The 17,388-nt window shown below is 40.9% G+C and overlaps 2 protein-coding genes across 4 annotated transcripts; both read left to right on the top strand.

Moving 5' to 3' along the window:
• The first annotated feature begins 412 nt into the window (after positions 1–412).
• Positions 413–4,294, top strand: mettl2a (methyltransferase 2A, methylcytidine). Its single transcript, XM_010740049.3, has 9 exons — positions 413–644; positions 1,455–1,543; positions 1,956–2,224; positions 2,760–2,809; positions 2,894–2,954; positions 3,056–3,195; positions 3,287–3,393; positions 3,542–3,607; positions 3,702–4,294. The coding sequence occupies exons 1-9, from the start codon at positions 493–495 to the stop codon at positions 3,863–3,865; spliced, it is 1,098 nt and encodes a 365-aa protein (XP_010738351.2). The 5' UTR covers positions 413–492; the 3' UTR covers positions 3,866–4,294.
• A 229-nt stretch (positions 4,295–4,523) lies between these two features.
• On the top strand, positions 4,524–16,226 carry tlk2 (tousled-like kinase 2). 3 transcript variants are annotated; one of them, XM_019258742.2, is made up of 21 exons: positions 4,524–5,233; positions 6,320–6,402; positions 7,895–7,972; positions 8,059–8,128; positions 8,214–8,257; positions 8,423–8,521; positions 9,056–9,157; positions 9,386–9,478; positions 9,674–9,784; positions 9,924–10,060; positions 10,395–10,547; positions 10,669–10,735; positions 10,834–10,931; positions 11,025–11,106; positions 11,610–11,701; positions 11,842–11,931; positions 12,082–12,251; positions 12,462–12,600; positions 14,259–14,370; positions 14,599–14,706; positions 14,947–16,226. In XM_019258742.2, exons 2-21 carry the CDS (start codon positions 6,322–6,324, stop codon positions 15,118–15,120), a joined length of 2,100 nt encoding a protein of 699 aa, XP_019114287.1. In that variant the 5' UTR covers positions 4,524–5,233; positions 6,320–6,321; the 3' UTR covers positions 15,121–16,226. The 3 variants fall into 3 exon arrangements, with proteins under 3 accessions (XP_019114287.1, XP_027141083.1, XP_027141084.1); XM_027285282.1 differs by lacking the exon at positions 4,524–5,233 and adding an exon at positions 5,664–5,682; XM_027285283.1 differs by lacking the exons at positions 4,524–5,233; positions 8,423–8,521 and adding an exon at positions 5,664–5,682.
• The last annotated feature ends 1,162 nt before the right edge of the window (positions 16,227–17,388 follow it).

The raw sequence follows: 17,388 nt of genomic DNA, 5'->3' as shown, positions 1-17,388 counted from the left end.
TTAAATATACGTGACTAAACAACGCGTGAACTCAGACATTAATTTCACATAATTGTGAGGCACTTGTCTATGACATCGCTCATATACAGCCTTATGATGCACTCCACACCAAGTCCAACTAGAAGTAGTCCAATTGTCGACGAAACGGTACATGTGCTTCAGGTGAAATTGTGTTTGTGACCAGTTTTATAAGGTGGAAACCAATGGAAACATGTCACTAACCGAAATATAAGATAATAATTACATAATAATTATACATTTGATTTAAAAGCGCTTTTCTAGGTACTCAAAGACACTTTACATAAAAAAGAACATCAAATCAGCAAAACAATAAAACCACCATCGCCATCTTCTCTATGCGTTGCATCCATCGCATCCAAAACATGCGTTGCAACTTTTTATAATGAGTAGTCTCAATCGTACCATGCCCGATAGTCCGTGAACGCAGCACGGTTAAAAGCACTGCCCTTCTTCCGTCGCGTCAGTACGAACATGGCGGCGCCCCATGCCGTGGCCGGAGTGGAGGGAGGCAGCAGTGAAGCTGAGCTGATCCTGTCACATTCATCCACCGGAGATGTGAAGAGACCTCAGTTTGGGACACGTTTCCTCACAGACCCGCGACAGGTTTTCCAACACAACGCATGGTCGGTACCAGAAATCCAAAAGGGCAGACAGACGTTGTCAGAGCAGTGTCTGCTGCATGACTAGTACATTAGTGGCATAGATGGTCTTTTTCTACTTTCATGTAACTAATAATATAATATGAAATATGTATGTATAATAGTAAGAAGCAATAACATGTCACTGATTGATCAGATTTTCTGTGTTGTTTTGATAGGAGGGTTATCAGAGGACTGGTCTTCCAACTTCCATGCAATGTTGTATGGGAAAATATAATGCATTCTTCTGCTATATTATATATTTTATATAAAGAATATTTTATCTTCTAGTATTTGTACACTTTCTAAATTAACAACAAACCTGAGGTTTCTTCTTTTTGGTTACTTTGTTATGTTTTTGGTAGGTGTTTAATCCATATTGATGGTCTAAGAACAGCCTTTACAGGCATTTGCCTACAATGCCTGTAAAGGCATTGTAGGCAAATTTGTAATTTTTGTCATTTTCACATTTGTATATAAATAATAGAGACTTGACAACCAGAGTAAAATGTGCCTCCATATGTAAAATAATTCATCTGAAGACAGATCGAATTGACACACACATATATCTATATTATATATATATATATAATATATATATATATATATATATATATAAGATGTGATAATATATCACCATTCTGAATTTGATATTGTCTCCATTTTTCAGCCCTACTCCAAATATCACATGAAAAGCTTTAACTTTAAACTAATTATTTTTAAGTATATTTGTGTGCTGTTATTCTACACGTTACTTCTCCAACACTGGACTGAATAGTGTTCTGTTGTCAACAGGGACAATGTGGAGTGGACTGAAGAACAAGAAGCATCTGCTAAGAAGAAAGTCTTAGAAAACAGTCAGCCACTACCTTCAGAGAAACAAGGTTGCATTGTTGTTGTTGTTGTTGTTTCGTGGCACATACACAGAAATGTCACAGTATGACTGGTGTCAACTGCTTCTAATCAGATCATCAATCATCATTATTTTTCATTTAAGTTTTATGTAATTAGTGTGAGGAAAACTTGACTGTCTAATTGTTAAAGAATGTTCATATTTATTTTGCATGCAAATGGATCATAAAGTTGTGGCTCTAATTAATTTTTGACAGTTGTTTTTAATAATTGGCTTCAGACAAGCCATTAAAATGACTTTTGCTTTAAAATTGACCATAATCACTTTTATGCTTTGTTTATGCATGTTGCTTATATTATTATGCTGTGTCAGCTTTTCTGCAGTGATTTGTAACCATGGCTACATTCTGACTCTTGCTTTACTGCCTTACCTTTTTTTTTCAGAGGAGTATGACAGTCGGGCAAATGAGTACTGGAATGATTTTTACACAATCCATGAGAATCGTTTCTTCAAAGACCGTCACTGGCTCTTCACAGAGTTCCCAGAGTTGGCCCCACAGTGTAGCCTTAACCATGAGTCCCATAGCGAGGTCTCTGGCACAGATGACAGTCAGCAGGGTAGTCTGGATCAAGAACAAAGAAGGGAGGCTGCCGCTTTGTCTCACACTGATGGTGACATGCCCGGCTCCTCTGCCACATATCGCATTCTGGAGGTGAGATATTCATTTGAAAGCAAGTTAGCTAAACCATAACCATACAGATTTAATGACATTTTGTTGTCTGTTTAGGCTATCTTAAAAAGCGCTCACACATTTCAGTGAAAATTTCATATGCCAGTTAAAATCCATGCTTATCTTCCACTGTGTGTTATTTTGATGCAGTTGAATTCCAGAAGTATTTCTAGTAGTATAGTCTAGTAGTAGTATTTCTAACAGTGAGTGGTCTGACTCAATACATTCTTTAGTTGTTTATTAAAGAGCAAAAGGTAAGCCTTACTTCATCTTACTGATGAAAGCTAGATGGCTGCACCACAAAATGGATGGCCAAAAATATTTAGTGCTGATTTATTGTGTGTGGTAGGTAGTGTGTGTGTACAGCCTCCTATTTCTACTTCCTAGTCCTTTTTACAGTCTCTGTTTTTGTCAGGATTTATTATTTTAAAACAAACATTGCTGCTATGTGTTTGAAATTGAGTGGAAATTGGAGTAAACTAATTAAATGCCATATGAATTCGTGTTTATCGGACAGGTTGGCTGTGGCGTAGGGAATACAGTTTTTCCAATACTGAAGACCAACAAGTAAGTGCAGTCAAGGCATTTGCACGTCATTCAAGCCATGTTTAACAAATAATATCCTCTGCTTCTGTAACTTGTTTTTTGCAGTGACCCGGGACTCTTTGTTTACTGCTGCGATTTCTCCAGTACTGCTGTGGAGTTAGTCAAGGTGAGATGATGGGAATAATTAAAGCATGATGTGTTAATAGATGCATTTATCTCTAGGCTTATGGAATAACCGATGAATTAACATTGCTTTCTTGTCATCAGACAAATCCAGAATACGACCCTGGGCGCTGCTTCGCCTTTGTTCATGACTTGAGTGATGTGGAAGCCAATTACCCCATCCCTGATGGAACCCTTGACGTTATAGTGCTAATCTTTGTTTTATCAGCATTGCATCCTGACAAGTAAGAACTTTCTCTGTCTTTCTTTTTGGTTTCCATCACTATGACTCAATGAATATAGCACAGGTTTTCTTAAAGTTTCACCTCGTCTCAGGATGCAGGCATCCATCAGTAGATTAGCACGGCTGCTGAAGCCTGGGGGAGTGATGCTGCTCAGGGACTATGGACGCTACGACATGGCACAGCTTCGCTTCAAGAAAGGTTAGTCAGGCTTAAGTCCAGTTGGGCTCAAAATGTCCAGTTTCAGAAATGTCCATTATTCATGGGATATTATAGTGTTGTTGATCCTTTGTGTAAAGTTTTATTTGTTGTAGAATTATGGGTAATTGTGTCCCTTTACTTCTTTTAGGAAGGTGTCTGTCAGAAAACTTTTATGTCCGAGGTGATGGAACAAGAGTATATTTCTTTACTCAAGGTAAATATATAAATGCACTAGTAACATTTATTGACATTATTCAGTTCTTTAATTATATAGATGGAAATATATGTGCTTTTTCTATTTATTTCAGACGAGCTCCATGAGATGTTCACTGATTCGGGGCTAGAGAAAGTGCAGAACCTTGTGGACAGACGGCTACAGGTGAACCGAGGCAAACAGCTCACCATGTACAGGGTGTGGATCCAGTGCAAGTATCGCAAGGCTCTAGTTCAGCCACCTGAGACGCAGGACTGAGACACAGGAGAGAATCCGTCTGGCTTGACCTTCAACCACAACTGAAACTAGGAGCTCAAATCCAGGCGGTGCTGGCTTTCTTTTTGAGGATGTATGGAACTGAGAAGCTCTTTTGTGATTGTGATAAAGGGGACGCAACTGGATAGTTATATTCTGTAAAGGCCTTACACTATCTCAGCTGCCATAATGTTGATGGACTCGTTTCATGGCTTGTGTTCCTGATGTTGATGCAGTTTTAGCTACAAGAGTGACAATTTCCTACGTTGTGCTGATGACTTCAGTAATCTGAGAAAGGGCCGGTTACCCCTGTATAAAGTTTTCTATTCTGCCAGATACTGTTTTTTAATGAGCTGATGTTTTGAAATGATTTTTAAGATAACTTTGGAGCATTTTTGTACATGCAAAACGAATAAAAATCTAAACTGTAAATCTGTCATTTACTTTTCTGTATTGTTAAAGAAATCACTTTATGATAACAGTCCTTATACTACTTGTTTTTCATCTTGAATGATTTAATCCTTCTTTGTGCTTGAGTGACTATTTTGGGGGGGGGGCACTGACATTATGTAAGTACAGTATGTAGGTGTGAGCATCATGGTAATGGCCATTTTCTGATAAGTGATCATTTTGATAGTTGCCTGGGTGGGCGCTGTTAAATTGTATTGTGTACAGAGGGATTTGCCATTGGTCCAGACAAGAGATTTGGGGCAGGCGTGGACTGAACGAAGGTGAAAATACTTGAACAATCTCACGAGAAAATATGAGATTTTACTGATTATTGTTTACATTGCAAAAACATGAGAACCGAACCGAATCGATCCGGATTCAACTGAAACGCTCGCAACAGCACAACTTCCGAAACAGATTGGCTCCTCTCCCCTGCGGCGAGGAAGGCGACTGGAGCCGAACTTTGTTTTGATCGAGCTGAAAGCTAGGACCCGAAATTCATCTCACCACCGGGGGAGAAAAAAGATAGTGGGGTAACTAACGCTAGCCTAAAGACATTATTTATACCTGGTGGAAAAACGCAGAATCTCGAGGGTCGCCATTGTGTGGAACGACGTACCCGATATAGGCACGGTATGGTCCCTGGAGAGAGGAATGTGATGGGGATCCCCGCCTAAGGAATACAGCAAGGCGGGTTTGGGATACCCGGAGTTGTCGAGGCCTCCGAGGGAATCCTCCGTCGTCTACCTTGAGCTACACCGCCCGCTCCCGTGTCCTGCTCGTTAACAATCAGCACGCGAGGGACGCGGCTGTTGATGCGGCCTAGCCTGGGAGGGTCTGCCGAGCACCGGGGGAAACAACGGGGACGCTTTCAGGGTTAACAACAGGCCCTCCGGAGGACCGAGACATTATTGAATTACAGTAAGTATGCAAACAAAGGAATATATATATATACGAGGACAGGTCTCTTGTTTCAGTGAGTCCAGGCGTCGTGGCATGAGCACCTGACAACACAGAAGCGAGGAGATGCTTCTTTCTGACAGACGAGTCCACGTTAGCCTGTCGGCTACCCCGATGCTAGTGTGTGTTTTGTACAATAATTCACTGCTGCGGGCAGTAGCTGTGAAGCTCCGAGTCGCTGTATAATCAGTTAAGTGTGAATAGGTCAACATCAAGTACCCTTCGCCTTGTTTGGGTTCGTTACTTGACCAAAATCCGACCTAATGTCACTGTTCACCGTTAGCTCGCAAGGATCGCGATGCTAAGTGATGATGTTAGCTCATTTAACCAGTGTTAGCAGGCTACCTCTGCCGATCATTCACTGATGTCTCATCTCGTTATGCTGCCTCAGTCTAATGTTAGCTGGACAAGTGAGTTAAGTCACACATGGACACAGAATGTACACCCCTAAATGGACACAAAAAAAGCTGCTGGCTCCACTATTCATTTTGATGTATGCAAACCCAAGACGTATCAGTCATTGTTGGGCGTGTAACTTAAACGTTAACCTTTGCACAAAGCTAGCAGCCTGGGCACTTATTGTCTGTAGTGGCCTTTTCCATCGCTGTGAGTATACTTGGCAGCCCCTCCATTAGTGACCTTTCATAACTCCATGCAGCTTTGGCCTATAATGCCAGGGTGTTATCACATGATGCTACAATTTTCTAGACAATGACTCTACACATCTGGCCTAGGTGTGAGATCAATATTTAACAAACGTTATATTGGCTACATTTGAGGCCCACATGGTGCATTTTAGTACTGTGAGTGTTTACCTACTACGAGTACTCGAGTTACATGGCTGATGCTTGTTGAACACACATGATAGTGGAAAACGTTTATTGTCAGGCTTATTGATGACTCAGAACAGGAATTTTCCACATCCATATAGCTAAAAACAGCCATGACTCATCACAACCAATGCTTTTGAAACAGTGATCCGTCACTCCCACTTGAATCTACCAGACCCCACAACGCCTTCCTTAATCTGTCTTCTTGTCTCCGCAGTCATGATGGAAGAACTGCATAGCCTGGACCCCCGACGGCAGGAGCTGTTGGAGGCTCGCTTCACAGGGGTCGGCGTGGCTAAGGTTTGTGTTACACTACATGTCGCTGAGGTGGAGCATGAGGACTGTCTCCTGTCAAAGTGCTGATACTCAAAGATTTTTCGTGATTACACAATTTTTGTGAATCTCTTCCTTTCTTTGTCTCACTCCGCCTCAGTATCATTCTGCTGTTTGGCCTGGACAAGCTTGGCCCCACTCCTTTTCTTTGTCTGTCTCTGGAGAAGGTTGAGCTCTGTCTGTGTTTTTTGGCTGGTGTGATATGGCATCTCTCCCTGGCTCATGATGTAGTGGCTGTATATGCAAGTGGCGATGCCTGCCAAAAAGGCCACAGACAGGACAGGGGTGCTAGGGGGGAGGAGGAGGAGGAGGAGTGAAGGCAGAGGAGGAATGCAGAAATAGTTCTTGACCAGGTGTGAGTGGAGGCAGCATTTAGCCTTCCACCCTCTTGCTTTCTACACGGATGGAGCTGTCTTTGTGGAAGGTGATCTTGGAACAGTTAGGGAGTGAGAGTCAGCGCCAGGAGTGGGCCCTGTGCCAGCCATAGGCAGAGCTGAGCCCAGAGCATGGCATGGCTGCTGCCGCAGAGAAAATGGCGGATCTCGGTAAGGCATTATGCCACAGCCACCCTGTATGACAAGAGATGCAATGTGTGTAGGGGGGGAAGTGAGAGAGAAACATGTCAACAAATTGCTCTGAAGAAATATGGTTGGTGGTTTAAAAGCCCTTCAATGTCACAGAGCAGCATAGAGTTTTTTTCTTGACCTTGAACAGCCCTTTGGCACCGCTGCTCTGTCTCATCACTGAGGTGGTATAAAAGGACATTTTTTATCCTTTTGAGGACAAAGACTTGGACACATTTTAGTAAAGGAACAGAGAGGGCCTACTGAAAATTTTGGAAAATGCATTTCCTTTTGAACAAGTGTGACCAAACAACCAAGATATCTCAGGGAGGAATATCAAGGGGTGGGGGGGGCAATCTGTCATTCTTAGATCAAGCAAAACATATTTTACTGGCTTCCTCCAGAGAGAGGAGAAAAGAACACAGAACACAGCGAACAGGAGAAAAATGGTTGACATTATCTAAAGGTGATGGACAGAGAGGAATACTTCCTCAGCAGCATGCCTAGTGTTCAGCCATTTTAGGAGGGTTCAGTGAGAGAGCTCCAGTGTGCTCTGAATGACTAAGTATCTCTCCCTGATTGGACAGTGCCTGCTGAATTCTGATGTGATTCATTTGACTGACAGGCATCACCTAGGAAACTGGCTTTAGGACTGATGCAGGTCTAGATTCAGTGGGAAGTCAGTGGTGACAGTATTTCGCCAAACCTCTGCATCCTTTCCCTTAGTTTCTCCCTCATGTTTCTAACTCGGTGTGCACTCTCTCTCTCACACACATGTGCATGCGTACATGAATGCATGTGCACACTTACAAGTTTCCACATACACATCTCCTGCATCTTTGTATTCGATTGCTCCTTGTGCTTTATTTTGATGTGTTTTTGCTTCATTTTAACAGGGCTCGGGTCAGAACCAAAATGAGTCATCCAATCAGAGTCTATGCAGTGTGGGCTCACTCAGTGATAAAGAGCTAGAGGTTAGTCTCTGTCACATACGAACAGGATTTTTGTGTGCTACCCATCTTCTTATAAATGTGATTGACTTACATTACCTTCCTGACAGACTCCTGAGAAAAAAGCGAATGACCAGAGAGTGAGGAAACGGAAAGCAGATCATTTTGACAGCAGCCAAGGTAGGACTGTCCCACTGTCCCACTCACATCATGACACATACACATATATCAGCCTCTTTCTGAACGATGTATTTCTTCCTTCTAGGCAAAGCGGGAGCAAGGGGACATAAAATTAGTGACTATTTTGAGGTGAGTGGCAGAAAATGATTTCTTTGTTGTATTGAGTCTGTATCCAGCAGAACTCATGTCCTCTATAATGCTTCAGCATTGGGTAACTTTTCACACTTACTTTCTAACCCCTTGATCTGTCCATTGAACTACTTTCCTCTTCTTCTCTCTTTACGTTACTGTCAGTTTGCGGGAGGTAGCGGTCCTGGTACCAGCCCTGCCAGGGGAATTCCACCAGTGGTCCGCTCTTCCCCACAACACTCCCTCTCCAACCCCCCTGTCATGGTGAGCATGTTTGCTCTATGGTCTGTCTCATTTTTAAATCTCTAACACTCTTTCCTGCCATTCTCTCTTCCACGCTTGTTATTAACATTAATAGGTCAGGTTTGTTCATAAGTGGCAAGAATCTGATGTGGTCTGTAAACACTGTTGTTGTAGATTAGTCGTAAAGTGTGTTTCAACAAATATTATTGGCCAAAGTTCCTAGAAAAGCCAAAACACAACAAAAGCAATGAAAACCTGTTGCACATGCCTTTTGGTGTTTTGATTATTTTAACTTGGGGCCATAGATCTTTCCATGTAAAACAAATGATTCAAAATCCTTGAAATAAATTTGAGAGTTCTAAAATGCTTTTTTAGTGAGAATTTAACCCAGTCTCACATACTTATGTTCATCTTCAGGTAAAAGTTATTTTGCCAGATTGGTCTCATGTTTTATCATGACTGGAATTTATCAGTTCTTTAATACGATGAAACTTCCATTAACACACCCTTTGGTATGTGTAAGCCTTTCATTGGATGAATGTTTCTGCCTCTCAGGTGCAGCAGGGAAGCCCCTCCTCCGTAAGCTCAGCCAACACTGAGCACTCATCATGTTCCCTGAAGCCTGCTTCTCTTCACATGCTCCACAAAGCCACACAGGTACTTGACATGTGATCAAAGCTGACTGGCTGGTTAGTTCCAGTTTAACATTGAACATTGTTCTTATAATTCAAAAGGCAGTTGTTATTTTAATGGATTATGAATTATAAATTCTTATCTTAACTGGAAGAGTTTAAGTGGAACTACTTGTTGTACTACATTTTTCACTGATAAAAAAATGATACACCAGTAACTAAACACTGTTTTTGTGCTCACTGTACCCAATAGTCTGACCTTACTATAGAGAAACTAACAGCAATGGAGAACAACAAGAACTCTGACCTGGAGAAGAAGGAGGGCCGAATAGACGATTTGCTGCGGGTACTAATCTAATTACATTTCATCCTTGCTACTCTGCTTGCCATTTTGAATGGTTTTGAGAATATCGTGTTCTCTGTCTTGGATTTTCATGCCAGGCGTGTTACAATTGACTCTCTAGATGTATGAACACGCTAATATTTTGTTAATACTTTTTATGTGACCTTTTTTCTTGCTTGTTTGTATGTTCTTCTCCAGGCAAACTGTGATCTGAGGAGACAGATTGATGAGCAGCAGAGGATGCTGGAACGATACAAAGAACGTTTAAATAAGTGTGTGACCATGTCCAAGAAGCTGCTGATCGAAAAAGTATGTTCATCTAATAGCGCTATGACTTACTTCTTATTATTATAGCAGCTATTAATATACAAACTCACTTGGGTTTTTTTTTAACGTGGGCTACTTTTAGCACTGATTTAATGCCTGTGTTTGTTTGCCCTTCCTCCAGTCCAAACAGGAGAAGATGGCGTGCCGGGACAAAAGCATGCAGGACCGGCTTCGGCTGGGTCACTTTACCACAGTGAGACATGGAGCGTCTTTCACTGAGCAGTGGACAGATGGATATGCCTTCCAAAATCTTATCAAGTGAGGACTTTCATGTTTTAACTTTAAGCATAATTTTTTTAAGTAATTGTGCTAGTTTAAGAGGTAACATCATACTAACCTGAAAGGACAAAAATACTTTTTTATATGTGATAAGGTATTGGATAGGTCATTTGTGTGAAGTGAAAATTTTACAACTTAAGCAATAACGCAACAATGTGTACATGTAAACCTAGCGATTTACTATAAGCACGTCCTCTGTACGAGATGTAAAGGCACCATCTGTAAACCACAGAGTCAAAGCAGTAATGGATCATACACAAACTGATAAATGCATTAGGTCTGTATGTCATTGCAATGGCTCTTCTGTCCTCAGACAACAAGAAAGGATCAATTCACAGCGAGAAGATATTGAACGACAGAGGAAGTTGCTGGCCAAACGCAAGCCGCCCTCCATGGCTCAGACCCCACCTCCAAGCCTAGAGCAAAACAAACGCAAAAGCAAGACCAATGGAACAGAAAGTGAAGCGTATGATGCTTTTCTTTGTTGTTTTTCTTCTTTTTTCTACCAGCTGGGTTTTTTTTGTTTTGTTTTTTTCCTCTGCACGCATATACTAAGTTGCACTGAGGTTGGCTTTGTATCCTCACAGGTTATCACAGGCAGAGTACCACGAGCAAGAGGAAATCTTTAAGCTAAGACTAGGCCATCTTAAGAAGGTAATAACTGAAGTTTTAGGGGACAACATTCTTAATGTGGTCTTTAATTGTTTAGCCGATTTGTTATTATATATACATTATTTTGTTGTCCTCTGCAGGAGGAGGCAGAGATCCAGGCGGAGCTGGAGAGGTTGGAGCGAGTGCGGAACCTGCACATCCGCGAGCTGAAAAGGATCCACAATGAAGATAATTCTCAGTATGATCTCTTCTTATATGGTCTTTTCCTAGTTAGTCTACTGACTGTGCTCTGTTTAGTTATACAACTTGAATTATTTCTCACCCTGTACAGATTCAAAGATCACCCTACGCTAAATGACCGGTACCTGCTACTCCATTTACTTGGAAGGGGAGGTTTCAGTGAAGTTTACAAGGTGAGAGAAACTTAATGTTTTACTGAACTTAATTTTCCTGTCTATTTTATTTAATTATGTAACAAATCAACATTAGCAGCACTAGAACCCAGTCGTCAAGGTTTTACTACAGACAATATCGTAAAGACATGCACAATTTGGTGCAATTTTATACAGTTGTCTTGTAATAAATTTGGTGGGCTTTTTTCAGGTCAGAGATTGTGGTCTTGCACTGATGAAAACAAACTTATGTAAGGGACTGCAGTGATCGTACTTTACATACTTTGGAAAATATTTGAGGATGTGTGTTTCATTACATTACACTAAGCTGACATCATCAACATTTCAAACTAAACGATTGGGCCAGAATGTAAGAGTTGTTCCAGGAATCTGCTGTCATCACTGTAAAAAGAAATGATGAATGGACACAGCCTTTTAATGTGAAGCAAGAGTCTCAGTGCAGCTAAAACAATGTAATGCTAAGTGGAGTTTCTTAACTAATGGGAGACCTTTTTATTTTCCAGGCCTTTGACTTAACGGAGCAAAGGTATGTTGCGGTCAAAATCCACCAGTTAAACAAGAACTGGAGGGATGAGAAGAAGGAAAATTATCACAAGTGAGTGCACATTTTTAACACAGTACTACGCTATATTTAATATGGCTATATTTATTGTTCACTAACACATCATATTCACTGTGTGTGATATTGCTATTTAAAATGTATAGTGTAAATGTTGACAATACCCTTTGTTTCAGACATGCGTGCAGAGAATATAGAATCCACAAAGAGCTGGACCACCCACGAATAGTTAAACTCTACGACTACTTTTCGCTTGACACTGATTCGTAAGTCACTCCCTTTTTTAACAGATATGTACCTTCTAAAATATTTTCCGTTATTTATGTGGATGGTGTTAATTTTGAGCCAGAACACAGTCTTTTGATTTACCAAATCCTGCTAAGGTGGTTAAATAACTTTCTCTTGTTTTGTAACAGGTTCTGCACAGTCTTGGAATACTGCGAGGGTAATGACTTGGACTTCTACCTGAAACAGCACAAGCTTATGTCAGAGAAAGAGGGCCGCTCCATCATCATGCAGATTGTTAACGCCCTCAAGTATCTCAATGAGATCAGGCCGCCCATTATCCACTACGACCTTAAACCTGGTGGGTCTCCACTCCACAGTGGCAGCTGTTATTCTATTAAGATTGATTTGAGCATGTTTTATTTAGGAAAACCAACAATCACTCAGTATTCAACACTACTGAAACATTCAGAGTATAATTGTTATTTTTGACCCAAATGTGACTGTAATTCTGATTTAGGCATTAGACATTTTCTTTCATGTCTCTGAAACCTTTCTTCTTCTTACTCAGGTAACATCCTCTTGGTGAACGGCACTGCCTGCGGGGAGATCAAGATCACAGACTTCGGCCTGTCGAAGATCATGGATGATGACAGCTACAACTCTGTAGACGGGATGGAGCTGACGTCACAAGGAGCAGGGACATACTGGTAAGATTTGCACTGAAAGATGACACACTGTCATTGGGGAGCCATCACTCTAATATAATGAATTGTGCTGTTTTATTTTTATCCCTGAGCCATGGTCCTCAAGGGTCAAATTTGTCAGTGGTGAAATATTTCTTAATGCCTGAGTAATGCCCTTTTTTTTGTTTGTTTGTTTGTTTTGCTGTTGAAGGGAAACAAAATGGCTGAATTAAGTATGCATTGTGTATTTTTTTTAAAGGCTGTGTTGCAGAAAATGAAAACCTCTATGCAATTGGTTGTGCATATGTTACATTGTCTAGAGGACGTCTAGAGGACATATAGCCTACTGCACTTCTATGTATTGACTCTGCCATCATTGCATAGCCTGCTATACAGCCCAAAATCATCTGTAACCTTAGGCTGATACCAGACAGACATTCTTTACAGCTCAATTATGTTGGATTACAAGTAAACTTATATCAAGAGGGTAATGCATGTACCCTCACACATTCATACCTTCTTCTTTTTTTGCAATTCAGTTTCAATGACGGTGGCAGCTGTGCAGCCATAACTGCTGATGATCTGACACCGAATTGATCAGAGACACAGCTGCCTCTATGAAAACAATAAAACACACGCTCCTATAGCTTACAGTAGGATAATGTTTCAGCATGCAACTTAGCTCTGAGACTGATAGGCTGCTCTCTGCCATCTTGCTACACATACGCTACACATAAGGACTGACACAACTGTGGTATGAAGCAACCCTCCAAGAAATGGGAAAGAAACAGAAACCATACGAATGTATCTGGGATAGGAATGCAGCGATTATAGAATTTGATAGTATGATTATAGTCTGAGGGGAAAAAATTCATTCAAAAATAAGATGAATTGAACACCGGTGTTGTGCCCTTGAGGGATTACATGCCATTTTGGTTGGCAATAAATTTGTGCAGTGCTCATGATTTGTTGCCATTCGAACAGTGAAATTGTTAATCACTGCATCCCTACTCTGTGATTTTCTTTATTTTGTTTTTGGGGGCAGCAGAGGGAAATGTGCTCCCCTTTACCCACAACACTGCTGAAAAAAATCCATCTAGATAGCAATACACCAAAGCTTATAACTTAAAAGAAAGTATTGTGTTAAATAACCAGACACATTTTATGGGGTTTCAGAGTCTTCCTTATTAAACATTCATTCTCACTACACACTGCCAAACTAATGTCTAATGTCTGAAAAGGCTGTCTTGTATCTGTACATGTAAGTTAGTGAAGTCCCTATGAACCACTTGGAAAATACTGCAGCTGTGAGTTTTACACTTGACTTAGAGAAGTGTCCTATATGGTTACTATGTCTGACAGCACATTGGATTAACTCTAGTTTGCCAGAAGCGGCACTCCAGGCTAAACAGTTTCATGGCTCACACACAGGGGACTTCATTGCAACAGCAACGAAAGAGATGATGAATTTATTGCAAAGAGTGTGTGTCATTTCACATGATAATTCAAAAAACATGCAAGTTGCAGACTTGCTCAATGTGGTATCGATATCAAGTGTTATCAAACCATAATTGCACAAAGAGGGAGTCTTCAGACTATAAAATACACATTGAAACTGGACAGTATAATTTTATTGTCGAAACTGATGCATTCTAAACATGGCTGGCTCTCTCTTCTTTTAGGTACCTGCCACCTGAGTGCTTTGTAGTTGGGAAGGAACCACCCAAAATCTCCAACAAGGTGGATGTGTGGTCTGTGGGAGTCATTTTCTACCAGTGTCTGTATGGCCGCAAGGTAGGAGACACACTGAAAAACAGTTCGAACAAGCAATGTTGATTTGTTACATTTATTACAGAAAAGACATTTTAAAAAATGCAATGGGAATACTTTCTCTTGGTTACATGAATTTGATTTTATGCAACATAAATTATATATATATAAATTATTTATCCCTATTACCTTTTTTATTTATTTGATTCTTGTTTTGTTCTGTCAATAACACCTCTTTCCTTTGCTCTCTAGCCCTTTGGCCACAACCAGTCCCAGCAGGACATCCTGCAGGAGAACACCATACTGAAGGCAACAGATGTGCAGTTTCCCCCTAAACCAGTAGTCACACCTGAAGCTAAGGTACTGGACTCTCTCTCACTCCACTGCTTCTCTTTACTGAAATGTTTGCATCACGTCTATGCATTAATTTTCAACTTTCATAATACTCTCCCTGTATTCTCTCATAAGTACTTATGTTCACAGATTTTTTTGGGATGTGTGTATTTAGAAAATCCTTATCTTCTTACTAAATCATTGTTTAAGGCTGATATGTGTGCTATTTATTTTAACAATCATGCCACTCTGACTCTTTGTCTCCAGGCCTTTATAAGGCGTTGTCTAGTCTACCGTAAGGAGGACCGTATCGATGTGCACCAGCTTGCCAGTGACCCCTTCCTTATGCCCCACATCCGTAAGTCGGTGGCCTCCTCAGGCACCTCGGGCATGGCCGTGGCCTCCACATCCAGCTCCTCCAACAGCAGCGCCTCAAACTGAGCCCATGCCGCTTAACTGTTTGACTGAACCATTTGAGAGAGTGGGGTAGAGGCAACACTATAGTGTGCCGACCCCCTCCAAGCAACATCCCACCTTGCCATGAAGAACCCAAGAGAAACTGGTCAGATAATGGCAAGGGGTGGGTGAGATGTCATAGACGGGTTGGTAAGGGAGACCCATGTCACCCTTCATCCCTCTCATGTCCATCCACCCCAGCCTACCTGTCCTCTTTTTTTTTCAAAAGGGTGGCATTGTTCTGGGGGTCAAAGCCCTGGACGACTCACACAGCAAGGGGTGAGATTTGGCACTGTGTTGGTCAAAAGTGGGGTTCAGTGTTTGGGATTTTCTTTTCTGCCTAAAAAAAAAAAAATAAGAAAAAAGGAAAAAAAAGAAAACAAAAAGAAGTATAGAACTGCTTCAGCTTGGCCAGATGGAAAGGACTGCAGAAGGCCTCATACCCATACGCACTCACACATACACCCATGCATGGTCCAAAGTAGTCTGAACTCCACAAGGCCAAACATTTTGTTTGTTCTCGTCTCCTTGAACCGTACTGAGAGAACCAGTCTGGCCTGTTGTTGTATTGAACCCTAAATATCCATGGCACTATGTCATCCAACCCACTGTTCTGGGATCCCCTGCCCTGCTTAAATTCCAGTCCCAGATAGTTTGTGACGAGAAGGGACAGAAGCTACTTATCCCCCTTACCCTACCAGTCTCCTCGTCAAACTCCTGTGACCAAAGCTTATAACTTCCAGCTGGTGGCAGTGTTCCACCTCAGTTTTTATAATGGATGGTTTTAGAGTCATGTTACTTGATATGGAGTGGAAGCTGGTGAGAAATGACCCCTTTTACATTTTTTTAAAAAACTTTTCAATTTAACCAGTTTTATGGAGAGAACTTGTGTTTTTCAAGTTGCCTTTAATTAGGACTGTTATTGTTTTGATTGACCCCCTACCATAAACACACATATTTATTTAGGTATGTTTGAATTTATTTTTGGCCAATAAAATGCAAGGGACTGGTCTACCTAATAGTACTGTTGGGGGGAAGATTGGGCCTTAGCAGAGAGTTGCATAAACCATTAAATACTATTGGTTAAAATGTGTCTGTTGTTCTGGGCTTCTGTCTGACGCTGGGTTTCCATCACTACTTTCTTTGAAGCAGTGCTGATAATGTATTCACGAACATAATATCTCTACTTAGGTTTTTGTTTTTTTCGCTTATTGCTTTACAGACAAATCTAAATCAATCATTACATTTCTAGAGAAAGCTTGCATTTAGCCTCACCAAACTATTGATGGGTTGTATTGTTCATATTTATAGTTCAGGTATATCTGACAAGTGAGTAAATGGAACAAGCAACCTGCCTGTAAACTTGGGCTGTAATGCATGACATTTTTTTTAAATCTAAAAGCTCACTTTATTGTTATTGTAGTGCAGCTATCGAATTAGTAATGCATCATGATGCTATCTCATAACTCCAGTAATGATCTGGAGTCACCATGTTCCTGTCAGGAGATAAAGGACAACATTAACAGAAACTCCATTCAAAAAAACTGATTTTCAGTGACTTCTCATTTGTCCTCTATTTCTGTGGTGACATACTGAATATATTAGACACTATTATGTATTTTAGCAGACAGCCATGCAAATGAAACTACACTAATTGACTAGATTATCTATACAAACTGAATATAATTTTTCCACATATCAGACATTGATTATTTTCCTATAGAGAAACCAAGTAGCTCTTACTGTACCTTGACACACTGTACAAGTTTATGAAACAGGATACACAAGCTTTTGAGAGTTGGATCATGATAACAGCATGCTAAGCTGGGTGGTTTAGATGTCCTTTTGTCCAGCAATGTTTCTTGGTCATCCAGAGGTGTTCCTAATAAGCTTTTCCCGTGGAGGTTGAGCTGTGCGATGCCCCAATGTTTAGAGCACACTCTGGTCCTCTTTTTAAAAATAGAAAAGACCACTCCAGGTTTGCTATTCCACAGGCACTGTCCTTAACCTCCATAGAGCATTGAAAAGACGTGAGTAACTCAGTGGAGGCTTTGAACATGTACCACTCATCTTCCATGTCCTCCTCCTCTATTTAAATTTACTAAATCTGCTCCCCAGTCTCTCCCTCTATCTAATCCAAATCACCACTAGGTCTCGATCATTTGTCAGCTGTACATCCATCGATAGTTCTGATGATACAATTTGTCGACCATCTGTCTTTGGACTAGTGTGTTGTAATGCCAAGTAAAAATC

Source organism: Larimichthys crocea, chromosome XII (genome assembly GCF_000972845.2).
Source record: "Larimichthys crocea isolate SSNF chromosome XII, L_crocea_2.0, whole genome shotgun sequence".
Lineage (NCBI taxonomy): Eukaryota > Metazoa > Chordata > Actinopteri > Sciaenidae > Larimichthys > Larimichthys crocea.
The sequence above is the reverse complement of the archived record's forward strand: the minus strand, read 5'-3'. Positions and strand labels throughout refer to the sequence as shown.

Excerpts from the sequence above, each read along its gene's own strand:
- mettl2a (XM_010740049.3), top strand. The coding sequence starts at position 493 with ATGGCGGCGCCCCATGCCGTGGCCGGAGTGGAGGGAGGCAGCAGTGAA. Across the intron at positions 1,544-1,955 it reads ACTACCTTCAGAGAAACAAG|AGGAGTATGACAGTCGGGCA; the intron begins GTTGCATTGTTG and ends TTTTTTTTTCAG. Across the intron at positions 3,394-3,541 it reads ACAGCTTCGCTTCAAGAAAG|GAAGGTGTCTGTCAGAAAAC; the intron begins GTTAGTCAGGCT and ends TACTTCTTTTAG.
- tlk2 (XM_019258742.2), top strand. The coding sequence starts at position 6,322 with ATGATGGAAGAACTGCATAGCCTGGACCCCCGACGGCAGGAGCTGTTG. Across the intron at positions 10,736-10,833 it reads GACTAGGCCATCTTAAGAAG|GAGGAGGCAGAGATCCAGGC; the intron begins GTAATAACTGAA and ends TGTCCTCTGCAG. Across the intron at positions 12,252-12,461 it reads CCACTACGACCTTAAACCTG|GTAACATCCTCTTGGTGAAC; the intron begins GTGGGTCTCCAC and ends CTTCTTACTCAG.